At 35.5% G+C, this 12,506-nt stretch overlaps 1 protein-coding gene across 4 annotated transcripts in view; it reads left to right on the plus strand.

Moving 5' to 3' along the window:
- Nucleotides 1-12,506, plus strand: part of Gpcpd1 (glycerophosphocholine phosphodiesterase 1) — a 52,965-nt gene that overhangs the window by 24,295 nt on the left and 16,164 nt on the right. For 3 of the 4 annotated variants that reach the window (XM_076851560.2, XM_076851561.2, XM_076851563.2), the window contains 8 exons: nt 2,023-2,254; nt 3,393-3,555; nt 3,876-4,008; nt 5,432-5,486; nt 8,787-8,879; nt 10,407-10,427; nt 11,209-11,286; nt 12,010-12,049. In XM_076851560.2, the coding sequence (XP_076707675.2) occupies nt 2,023-2,254; nt 3,393-3,555; nt 3,876-4,008; nt 5,432-5,486; nt 8,787-8,879; nt 10,407-10,427; nt 11,209-11,286; nt 12,010-12,049 (815 nt within the window). The remainder of the gene's footprint in view (nt 1-2,022; nt 2,255-3,392; nt 3,556-3,875; nt 4,009-5,431; nt 5,487-8,786; nt 8,880-10,406; nt 10,428-11,208; nt 11,287-12,009; nt 12,050-12,506) is intronic. The other variant, XM_076851562.2, reaches the window with a different exon arrangement.

Consider the following 12,506-nt stretch of genomic DNA (forward strand, 5'->3'; position numbering starts at 1 on the left):
GGAATACAAATGAATACTGAGTCTTAAGGACATTCTTTGACTGTATATATTATTGAGTTGCTTAGGCTTAAATTAAAATGAAATGTACTTAGTTGGAGTCTACCTATTAAATGACTTAATTCTAGAAATTAGTGCTTGTTCCAATGATCTTTTTCCCCAAATTCATTTTAGTGCTAGACTAAGCCTTCATGGAGTAGGAAATAAAATTCATCTGTGAGGATTTCAGTATTTTAAAAACTTGGCAACAGCTTATATACTTTGTTTTATTTATTGTTTTGTTTTCCTGTCTCAGCCTCCTGGGATTGCATATGTGTGCCTCTATACCTGGCCAGCTTATGCATTTTTAGAATAAAATAGTGAGCAAGTTTTAAACAGTCCTTCCTTCCTTCCTTCCTTCCTTCCTTCTTCCTCTTTCTTTCCTTCTCTTTGTTTCTTTCTCTTTATCTCTCTCTCTCCCTCTCCCTCTCTCCCTGTCTCTCTCTCTCTCTCCCCCCCTTCCTCTCCCTCCCTCTCCTTCCCTCTCCCTCCTCCCCCTCCAGGGGCAATCAACAACTGGGCCACATTCCCAGCCCTTTTTAATTTTTTATTTTGAGACAGGGTCTCAATAAATTGCTGAGGCTGTCTTTGAACTTGCAATAATCCTGCCTCAGCCTCCCAAGCTGCTGGGATTATAGACAGGCACCATTGTACTTGGCTCCCACATTTCTTTTTGATTGATTATACTAGCAAATGGAAAGCAATGGAGATGTCTCTTTGTGGCAGAGTATAACATATATATAGCTATTTGATGAAAACATTTAATACAAATAAAATGAATTAAGTTTTATCATAGGTCCTGTCCCTTTAAGTTCGTTTATTTATTTTTCAAAAATGACTGTCTTGCCTACTAATTTCTTTCCATTTGTAGTTTCTTCATGTACCTCAGGGGAGAATGTTCTTTCCAGAATCATTCCCAAGACAATTTGTTTTCTGGAAAGATATGATTTTTGTGTTGAGTTATTTAAATACTACTTTAGATTTTATTGAGTGATTATAGACAGTATCATTAATGGAATAATCTATATGTCTGAAACCTCAGGAAAAACTGTTAAGACAAAGCCTCAGCAGGGCTGGAGATGTAGCTCACTTGGTAGAATGCTTGCCTTGCATGCATAAGGCCCTGAGTTTAATCCCTAGCCCAGCAAAATACAAAGACAAAGCCTCAGCAATGATTAGGAGGAGGGAGGTCAGGGTGGACCACTATTGTAATTATTTGCATTCTATATTAAATCTCATTTAAGTGTCAAATGAAAAATTGTTGTAGTTTACCTATTACTCTCTATAATAACTTTACATCCTATATTAACATTCAGATTGTTTAATCTATATGTGATTTAGTTGGTACAAGAAATATTCCAGAATTGAATTTACTTTTGGTATAACTAATTGCTTTTTCTTTGGGAGTAGATCAATCTTTGTGACCCCTATGGCTGGATATCTGGTATTTGTTTTCATTACTGTGAGCCCAGTGAGAGGACTTCTTGGATTATTTGTTTCCTTTATTAAAAAGGCATAGGCTGGGGTTGTTGCTCAGCGGTAGAGCGCTTGCCTAGCATGTGCAAGGCCCTGGGTTTGATCCTCAGCATCACATAAAAATAAATAAGTAAAATAAAGATATTAAAAAAGATATTAAAAAAACTTATACTGTTCTATCCAAAGATAAAAAACAACCTTAGTGTAGGCATAAAGGATACCTATCTCATTTTAATATCTTGTAGAAATATTTGTAGGTAAAGCACATCTAATGCCTTAATCTATTTGTAGCCTTAATGTAATATCTTATTTTTGTTATTTGAGCATGTTGGAATAACACTTACTTTTTGGTGGTACTGGGGATTGGAACAAGGGACTTATGCATGTGAGGCAAGCAGTCTGCCAACTGAGCTATATCCCTGGCCAGCGAACACTTAGGTTTAAGTAACATTTCTATGAAGTTATATTCTATGCCACTTTTGCATTTCGTTATTCTTTCCTATTTTTCAGGGTAAAGCTTACACTAGAGGGTCCAGAGGAAGATGATGATGATAGGGTGTCTCCCACTCTTCTTCACAAAATGTCCAATACCTTGGAGATATCTTTAATAAGTGACAATGAGTTCAAATGCAGGCATTCACAGCCAGAGTGTGGTTATGGCTTACAGCCTGATCGCTGGACAGAATATAGCATACAGACAATGGAACCAGATAACCTGGAACTAATCTTTGATTTTTTTGAGGTGAGTAGTTTTAGGGAAGGTGTTGAAAAAGAATGTAAGCATGAGCTTACTGATTTGTGTAAAGCCATGATTTATAAGAACTCTTTAGGTGTTGACTCCTATATAATTTTAGCAGATTTAAAAAACTCAGAGGTGACAAATTTTAAGTACTATTAGGAAAATAATTAAGAAAACTGCAGTAGAATTGATGTTTTAAATCAAGACTGGATTTGTTTTTGTCCATGCCTCTTAATCTAAATATAAATGAAATATATCTAAAGGAGCTTTCAAAGATCAGTTGAGGGCCAGGAAGGCTGTGTGACCCTTGGCAGTTAATCTGATGTAATTAGCATTATTGAATCTTCTTCATGGTAAAAATCTGTCTTTCACTGAGGTGTTTTATTACGAGGATTTGTTGTGACAGTGGACTATGTAATTTTACTCAGTGTTATAAATGTGTAATAAATCTAGTTAGAAAGTTTGTGCTAGATTATGCAGAATCAGTGCTGCCAACTTTCCAAAGCTACTTGTGTTAACTTACACTAAATCTTTTTAGCTCACTAGCTGTTCAGATGCTCTCACAAATAATACCTGGTACCTCCCTAAGGTCCTTACTACAGTGTGATATGGTTTAGTGGTTAAGCACCCCTGGGTTCAATCCCCAGTACCCCTCTCTCCCACCCTTCCCAATAAAAACCTCTTAAACACCTAACTTTTCATTTGGTTGGCATTTTTAGAAACAACTGTTTTTTTTTTGTTCATAGATAAGGCTGATAAATACCAACTGTAATCTGAAAACAGGCACTTGGTCTCCTTGGGAGTTACTATCCCTAGAGGCCACCATGTGGACATGTTTGTAGAGAACGTAATTTACATTATAATTCATTAGAAGTATATCTTGGTCTTTTATTGTAAAGTGTTTTTTTACACTTCAGATTTTCAGACTTGCTTTATATTCACCTAATACATATTAGATCAGAAGTGAAGAAAATATATCATTTAGAACAAAAAAGCTATCTAAATTACCTGGATATAAGTTTGATTTTTTCTTCCTCATCAGTCTTTCATAGACTATCAGTTGATTTTAAGAGAGTTCTTTGATCATGAATTTAAAACATTTAAGAATTCAGAGTATTCTGTCTGAATCTCATTTTTTCAGGAAGATCTCAGTGAACATGTAGTTCAGGGTGATGCCCTTCCTGGACATGTGGGCACAGCCTGTCTCTTATCATCCACCATTGCGGAGAGTGGGAAGAGTGCTGGAATTCTTACTCTTCCCATCATGAGCAGAAATTCCAGGAAAACAATAGGCAAAGTGAGAGGTAAGTTTAGAAAAATAGGTAAGTCCTGACAAGTAAAGCTAAGGTTAAGTTAGAATTTTTCATTATTTCTAAATTGAGGATTTGAGAATAGTAATGATTAATAATTTACATTATTAACATAAGAATTTAGATTAACTAATATAATAAGAAGTTAAGTATGTTTATTAAATTTTCTACAACTTTGAATCAATTTTGACTTGATTATTTTCTATTTGATAGAGATTAATTAAACTGGTTTAAGTGCTTTTTAAATGTCATTGAGCTCATAATGAACTTTCTAACCATTTTTCTTTGTCCCTCCCTCTTTCTTCCTATGGAAGTTGACTTTATCATTATTAAGCCATTACCAGGATACAACTGTGACATGAAATCTTCATTTTCTAAGTATTGGAAGCCAAGAATACCACTGGATGTTGGACACAGAGGTGCAGGGAACTCAACAACAACTGCCCAGTAGGTTGAATATTTGCATAGAATTGGCATTCAGTAGTTCATAAGGTTAGATTGGTTTGACCCACAAAAGGGTCAGATGATGCTTTTATTATCATCTGGGGAATTAAATGTAATTTCACAATCAGGATTACCAATTCAAAATAATTAAAGCCGAACTCTAATCTCCTAAGATTCTGATTAGTCTGATATTATACTGAATTGATGATGAGAAAGACATTAGAACCACAAAGCCAGGAAGTAAAGCTTGCTCTTGAGAATCTGTGTCTTTCTTGATTTGGGCACATTGCCATTCTTTAAAATGGAAGGATTTGGATGTTCCCTAGTGTTCTGCTTCTAGTTAAGCATCCATGACTCCAAGAAAGTTTAAGTAAACTCAGGGTGTGTTTATTTGTTCAGCCAACACCTCATCAGAAAGATGCCTCATCTCTTCTCAACAGACACAATTTCAGCCTGGTACAGTTGGTTGTTCCTTCTAGTTTTGAGTTTTATTTATTTACAAGTACTCTAGCTTATTGCCATTGGCTTTCTACTGGTAGTTTTAATTCCATTCCTTTTATTTTAAACTGCTGCTGCTGAGTGCTATGGCACATGCCTATAATTCCAGCTACACAGGAGTCTGAGGCAGGAGGAGCACAAGTTCAAAGCCAGTCTTAGTAAGACCCTGTCTCAAAAAATAAAAAGGACTTTAGATGTGGCTCAGTGGTGAAACACCCCTGGGCTCAATCCCTGGCTCCCCAAATAAATAAAGTGATGATGTGATAGCTTTAGGACTTGGGGTCATGATTATGATTAAGTCTATAAAACAAATCAACTACCATTTAAGAAAGAAGCATCCTTAGGCTCCATCAAAGTAAATTGTCTTCCCTTTTTTTCTTGTTCTTTAAATAAACTTTTCATACTTCTATCCTGTTGGTGTATCAGTGTTTCCCCCACAGTCTGGAGGTTTTATTTCAAAGAACAAGTTTCTACGTCTCTTTTTTCATGACATTGTTTTCCTTAATTGGTTACCTTAACTTAACTTGTTCCAAGGGGGGGAAAATCTTTATTATAGGAGAAGTATATGTTGTGGTGTAGCATGTGTCTATATTTCAGCTTATAAGTATCTATAGTTGTTAGAGCTTTCATTTATGGAATAAATGTACACATTAGCCAAGTGTGTTACAGTCCTTTTTTTTTTTTTTTTCCCACAGTCATATTTTGGGGATCGTAAAATTAGCTTCAAAATAGAATAAATACTATTTCCATTGTTAAAAATACATTTGAGGGCTGGGGATATGCTCAGTTGGTAGAGTGCTTGCCTTGCATGCACAAGACCCTGGGTTCAATCCCCAGCACCACAAAAAGACAAATAAAATATAGTTGACTTTTTTACATTTGTTTCTTTTTTTGTAGTTTGTGATAGCATGTTTCTTCTCTATTTCAGGCTAGCTAAAGTTCAAGAAAATACTATTGCTTCTTTAAGAAATGCTGCTAGTCATGTAAGTAACCTTTATTTCTTTAAATACTTTGGGCTATTCAGTTAGAAAAATGTGGCTCAGGGCGATCTCCTCCAGTCTACATTAGTATGTTAAAGAGGAATATTTATGCTTGTTTTGAACATGTTTGTAAGTGAAGACTATGTCTTGGCATTATATTTCAATCCGTGGTAAAGATTGGAATGAGAACAATAAGATCATAAGCATCTTTTTTTCATCTAACAGATTTTGAGTTGTTTTCTTTAAAAAAATTTTCAATAAGCATTGATATTTACTATCCGAATGATGTATTTATTCAGGTATTCACTTTTTTTTAAAGGTCAAAATCAGATTGGAATATTTATTTACTGAACAGTGTATGTGCAGATGGTGCTATGGTATATAATAATACAAGGGGCAACTTCAGGTGGCCACTGTATATACTAAGATTATAAATAGAGGCAGGGTGAGTTTGAACCTACTGGCACAAGACCTTTTTTCTGAGATCTCAGTGGTTGTTCTGTTCCCTCCTCTACACTCCTCTCTGGGGCCTGGGATCAAAGCAGCTGACCAGCAATATGGCATGAGGAGTTGGACAGGGCAGCTGTGACTTATGCCCTAAGAATGTGGTACACAGATTGTGTGTACCCCAGCAGGCTCTGTAAAGTTCATCATGGTCCCTTGTATTCCCCTTTTTTGGCGGGGGGGGGGGTACTGGGGATTCAACTCAGGGGCACTTAACCACTGAGCCACATTCCTAGCCCTGTTTTATATTTTATCTAGACACAAGATATTTCTGAGTTGCTTTAGGGACTTACTAAGTCAGCTGAGGCTGGCTTTGAACTTGGAATCAATCTTCCTGCCTCAGCTTCCTAAGACACTGGGATTACAGGCATGTGTTATTGCACCCAGCTGGTATTTACTTTTTACCAGGTTATGTTACATTTCTTAACTCCTTTCCCAGTCTGATTTTTAGCACCTGCAGTTTGACATTTTTTAGTTGAGAACCTGGGGTTTCCTCCTTCACCCCTTCCTCTGTGCCTGACCAGAATTTCTCAGGTTCTGAAGTTAAACTAGGGGGAAATGGAGGAAGATCTCATTTTTGTATTTTTCACTTGTTTCAGTGTCCTCCAGATCAATTAAACTTTGCCTTCTTAAAAATTGTTCAGCAAATAATTGGGTGTTTATCACTTTTGTGAACCAACATCTTTTCTGGCAGACCTTTTCATATCTTAACCTCTCTGAAATTGGAATAGGTTTTACAGTTTATCTTTGAGTCATGGTTTAACTGGAAGCATCCTCACCAGTACTATAATAACGATACATTTTATAATTCATGGCATCCTAAATTAATTATAATAGTTGTTTGATATTTAAAATTTTAGTAGTTTTATTTTTGTGTTAAAGATTATACTAATTGCTAGGTGTGGTAAGACATGCCTGTAATCTTAGCAGTTCAATCCCAGTACCAAAATAAATAAATAAGTAAATACAGCCCTTATTTATGTATATTGTGGTATATAGTTCATAATTTGGAACCAGTTTTATTTAACTGTAGCCAGCTAGTCTAAGTATCATTTAACCAACGGTAAAAACGTGATTGACTGCTGTTTAAAGAATTTTCAGGGTCTCCATGCTTGGAGATGTCTCTTTGTGGCAGAGTATAACATATATATAGCTATTTGATGAAAACATTTAATACAAATAAAATGAATTAAGTTTTATCATAGGTCCTGTCCCTTTAAGTTCGTTTATTTATTTTTCAAAAATGACTGTCTTGCCTACTAATTTCTTTCCATTTGTAGTTTCTTCATGTACCTCAGGGGAGAATGTTCTTTCTCCAGAATCATTTCCAAGACAATTTGTTTTCTGGAAAGATATGATTTTTGTGTTGAGTTATTGAAAACTACTTTAGATTTTATTGAGTGATTATAGACAGTATTATTAATGGAATAATCTATATGTCTGAAACCTCAGGAAAAACTCAGACAAAGCCTCAGCAGGGCTGGAGATGTAGTTCACTTGGTAGAATGCTTGCCTTGCATGCATAAGGCCCTGAGTTTAATCCCTAGCCCAGCAAAATACAAATGCAAAGCCTCAGATGTTTTAATCTGTTATTTCTTAAAGCTCATGTGAATTTTGGGATTAGATTTTATCTCTTAGTAAAATTTTTCCCAGAAGGATGATATGTACAGCTATGTACGATTAAACCAAAATGTACATTGAAGTGTTAAGTAGGTGTTACTATTTATGGTGGTAGGGTTTGTTCTGTTTGGTAGAAATGGTTTGTATTTTAATAGAAGTAGCTACATTTTCTGCTTTAGACATCAACAAGGAAGTAGACTTCATAGCCAAATTCTTGAGCTCCTTTGGTTGTAATCATATGTGTTGAGAAGGTAGGTACCATTTCATGACTTAGACGCACTATAGGAATGGAAATGTATCTAGCCATTCTCGCATAAACACTTCTGTTGATCACAAGTCAGTAACATACAGAATTCTCAAATCTTGGTTCCTTTGATCCCAACTTTTGGTGAATGTACACATTTACATGCCAGTTTATGTTCTCAGTGTTTATCTGCATTAATTCAGAGGATAGAATGGATTTTTTTTGGTGATAGGACTCACCATATTGCCCAGGTGAGTCTCTAACTCACTGTCTTTCTGCCTCAGCCTCCAGAATAGCTGGGATCACAGGTGCTCACCAAGGCCAGCCAATCTGACTTTTAAAAATTTATTCTTAATGCTAATTCATGTCTTCCTCCTAATTTGTTTAGGTCTCCATCCAGGCACTTGGCATGTGCATCATTTTTGTTGCCTGATTTGTTTTATCTGTTCAGGAATAGTTGTAGCTTCTTTAATACACTATTGACATTCTCTAAGAAAGCGAACTAGGAAGCAGAGCAAAGGGTCTCTGGGTTACTCTTTACTCATATCATCTCTGAGGTCTAGCTAATGCTAAAGTATGCAGTGGCAGCAAGGAGGGGAAACCCTGTATTCTGGTTCCTATTTTATTCCATTTCTGCTAATTGCAGTAGCAGATGTGATACCCACGAATGCTGTCACTGTTACTGACATGCCCTTGGGTGTTTATCAGTGGATTCATGTCCACCCCTCTTTTTGACCAGGTAAAAGTTGTGCTTTTACAAAGGAGGGGGGCGGGTATTAAACTACTTAATATGTAGTATTAAATAATTAGTGTGGTGTTTTTGTGTATTGATCTATTAATTTTATAGTAAACATTAAGCTTCTTAATGTTCTTGTACTTTTAGATGTATCGCACACCAGATAATGTTTTTCTAATACTTGGCTTCCTCCTGTCAGGGTGCAGCCTTTGTAGAATTTGATGTTCACCTTTCAAAAGACTTTGTGCCTGTGGTATATCATGATCTCACCTGTTGTTTGACCATGAAGAAGGTACGTGGAAATTCCTTTATTTTAAACTCATTGTTAGCTAAAAGGTGTGAAACGAGGACATTTGTTATATTTTTAGTTATTTATTAACTGGAGTCAACTCAATTCATTTCTTGAATTATTGCCAGTATTTTCTAGTCTCTAGCTCTGGCAACTTTAAGATAGTGAAGAGATGGGTACTGATTTCTTCAAGTAGAGTCTCTGTTTTGTTCAATTTATATTTTTATTCCAGGTGGTATATGTACCAGTGTTTATTTTCTAAGCCCCCATCTGTTTTTGCTTTATACTCTTTCTCAAATTTATAGGATAGTTTGGTATAAAACAAGAGGAATCACAGTAAAAAATTGAAGGTCCCATTGAAGAAGGAATGGACTTAAGAGCTAGGGAAATATGAAAGACTTTTAAGCTGAGAAGGAAATGTCAAGAACTAAAATTCAGGGTTAATCTTTTAGTAAATAGAAATTTCAGAAAAAAACAGACTGGAGGCAAGGGAAGTAGTAATGTGGACCATAGGTACTGTAGGGAAAGAGAGAATGGAGAAGAGGGCATATATGATGGAGAGCAGAATTCAGAATGAGATTTTGAAATTTTAAAAGTTTGTTGTCATTGTACAAACAAAATTGTCATTGTTTTTTCATCCCTGAGCTTCAGTATATACAAATTAACTAAAGTGATTTCTCAGGAACTTAACCTAGGAAGGTTCATTTTGCATTTTCAATTATATTGGTTCTCAGTTGGGTGTGGTGGCTCAAGCCTGTAATCCCAGAGGCTTGGGAGGCTGAGGCAAGAAAGAGGATTGCAAGTTCAAAGCCAGCTTCAGCAACTTACTGAGGCCCCAAGCAACTCAGACCCTCTTTCAAAATAAGAAATTTTAAAAAGGTTGGAAATGTGACTGAATGGGTAAGCACCCCCTGGGTTCATTCCCTGGCTCCTCCCACCTCCAATGATATTGGTTCTCATTTTCAATTTATTTGGTTTAAAATTAAGGCCAGTTTATGTAGAACACTGTACCAGATATGTTGTATAAAAGACAACGCACCTGGGTCTGCCTGCTAGTGGATTTAAGAGTTCTTGGGGATTGGGTTGCTATGATAGCTAAAAAAAGATACTTCTGATAAGTGTTACTTCTGTTAAGTGTTATCAGGAGAGGGAGGGAAGGAAGGAGATACATGTATTCTGATGAAGAAAGAAGTAGAATAATTAAAAAGAAATGGAGCAAGTAGCTTTTGCTGTGGGAGAACACCATCTCTAAAAATGTTAATTTAGTGAAGAGTATTACTGATCTCCAGTTTTCACCAGACTGTCTTGCTTTGACGTTGAAGCTGAATGAGTTAATTGGGGAATGAAAATAGTGACTATGTATTTTTAGGTTGATTTTAATTTTAAGCTGGCATTTTTCATATAAAAATTATTTGTCTATTTAAAAATGCAAGTAGTTCAGATTTATGAAATGAAAAAAATAAATCTTCCTTTCCCCTTTTCCTTGATCTCATTCCCTTATTCTTAATAGTTTCTTGTGTATCCTTCCAGAAAAACTTTAGGCATACACAGGTTCGTACCAGTGTACATGAATAAATATATATATTTAATGACTTCTAGTGTGTTTGTTGAATTGATGATTTATTTATTGGAGGTACTCAACTCATTTCCTAAAGATAATGGTACCTCTAACAATGTGATGTTTGCTATGGCATTAAAATATAGAAAAGAGTATATTTGCTTGTGGGGGAATCATGATAGATCTGAGTTCTTATTAAATAGTATTGCTTATAAAGCTAATTGCACAGTTTTGTTATGGCAATTTCTTTGCGTGGCTGCTATTTTTATCTAGACTTACATTTGAAAAGTTTTAGAAACTTAGAAACAGAAATTTGCATGTTGATTTCCTAGGCATGTAGCATGGATTATATGTCAAATACAAAGTACATAGCATGATAGAAAGCAGGGGAAAGGATGACTGACAGACAGTTCCTTGTGTCCTCAGTTGTGTCTTCAGTGCCACAACTTACTCCCCACAGGCTTTTCTGTCCTGGCATTCCCTGCCTGCTTTGGGGGGGGGGGGAAAGCCAGGGACTTGCGGGTAGGCTCATTTGTAGAACATTTGCTTAGCATGTGCAAGAACTTGGGTTTGATCCCTAGCACCACCTAAAAAAACAAGAGTATAAAACTGGGAGGTAATGTTAGGTAAAAATGATTTTTCTGCATGGGGCTTTCTAATAGTTACTCTTATTATTCAGTTAATTGAAATTATAGGCATATCCAGAGGAAACATTCAGTAATAATGAAACAGGCCCATTTCTCTCTCTCTCTTTTTTTTTTTTGTATTTTTTAGAAGTTTGATGCTGATCCAGTTGAATTGTTTGAAATTCCAGTAAAGGAACTAACATTTGACCAACTCCAGTTGTTAAAGGTAGTAACAGTAGCATAAATGTAAATTACCATTTCATAAGTTCTACTTACTGATAAATGGCTATGTTTTTCCTGCACACAGGATTGACTAGTTAATATACATAATGTGTGCTTTACTTTTCTGCTCTGATTTGGAAGATGCTGATTCATCCATTTTCTCTAACAGTTTTTGTGGATGTCATTGATTTTTGTGTTTTTGAAAGAACTAGGCCATAAGTCTTTGTAGGCCATAGGGGTTAGCCTTTCACATTCGTAATCTTAAATTGCTTTTGTTCTGCAGTAGCCCTTTTCTTTATGGCTGTCTCTGTTTTATAGTTGGCCTTTTATTTGATAGTAGGTTTTGTACAAATGTTGATTAGGATCTTTGTATTTTTGGTTGTACCATGTAGTTTTACATGATTCTTTTTTCCATTCTCATTAGATACATAAATAGTTAAGTATGAGCAGTTTCTGGACTCAGGAATTTTTATATTCTTCTTCCCTACCTGGGCATTTGATCATGACCTTAGGTTTATGATCAAATGACCTTAGGTATATAAATGACCATGACCTTAGGTATATAAAATAATTAATTAGCGTAGTGTTTATTCTTAATAAACTTGTAATTCTACATTTTATATTATTTTCATAATTCCTGAGTTTTCAAATTATAGTTCTATTAACCATCTCTTCATAAACCAGGATTTGTTTTTCTCATTGCATGTTGTGTGTTTGTGTCTTCTAGCTTGCCCATGTGACTGCATTAAAATCTAAAGATCGACAAGGTATGCACCAATATGGAAACCTGTTCATGGTCATTTTAATGAATATAATACTGGGCCATCTGAATATATTTTTATAGATGTGATGGCTATACATGTGCTAATTTTTAACTGAAATATGTCATGTGTAATAACCATTCTGTTATTTTTTTTAGCAAAGCCATCAGAATTCTTCACAATTTTTGTACCTATAAATCTTTCCAAATGTTCTAATCATTATGGTCAGAGTATATCAAGTATAGAATTTGGCTACAGAGCCAGAGTTTGAAACCAGCTCTCTCAAATATCAGCTATGACCTTGGGCAGGTTACTTCAGCACTCTGCCTCCATTTCCTCAAAGCTTGTTGTTGCCTGCCATATCTCTTTGTAATTACACTTTGCTTTCTACTCACCTAGGGTTTAATAGGTTTCCATTCATTTGAGGCTTATTGTATCCTTTTTGAATCCTTTGTGTTTATGT

This window comes from Callospermophilus lateralis, chromosome 3 (genome assembly GCF_048772815.1).
Source record: "Callospermophilus lateralis isolate mCalLat2 chromosome 3, mCalLat2.hap1, whole genome shotgun sequence".
Taxonomy (NCBI): domain Eukaryota; kingdom Metazoa; phylum Chordata; class Mammalia; order Rodentia; family Sciuridae; genus Callospermophilus; species Callospermophilus lateralis.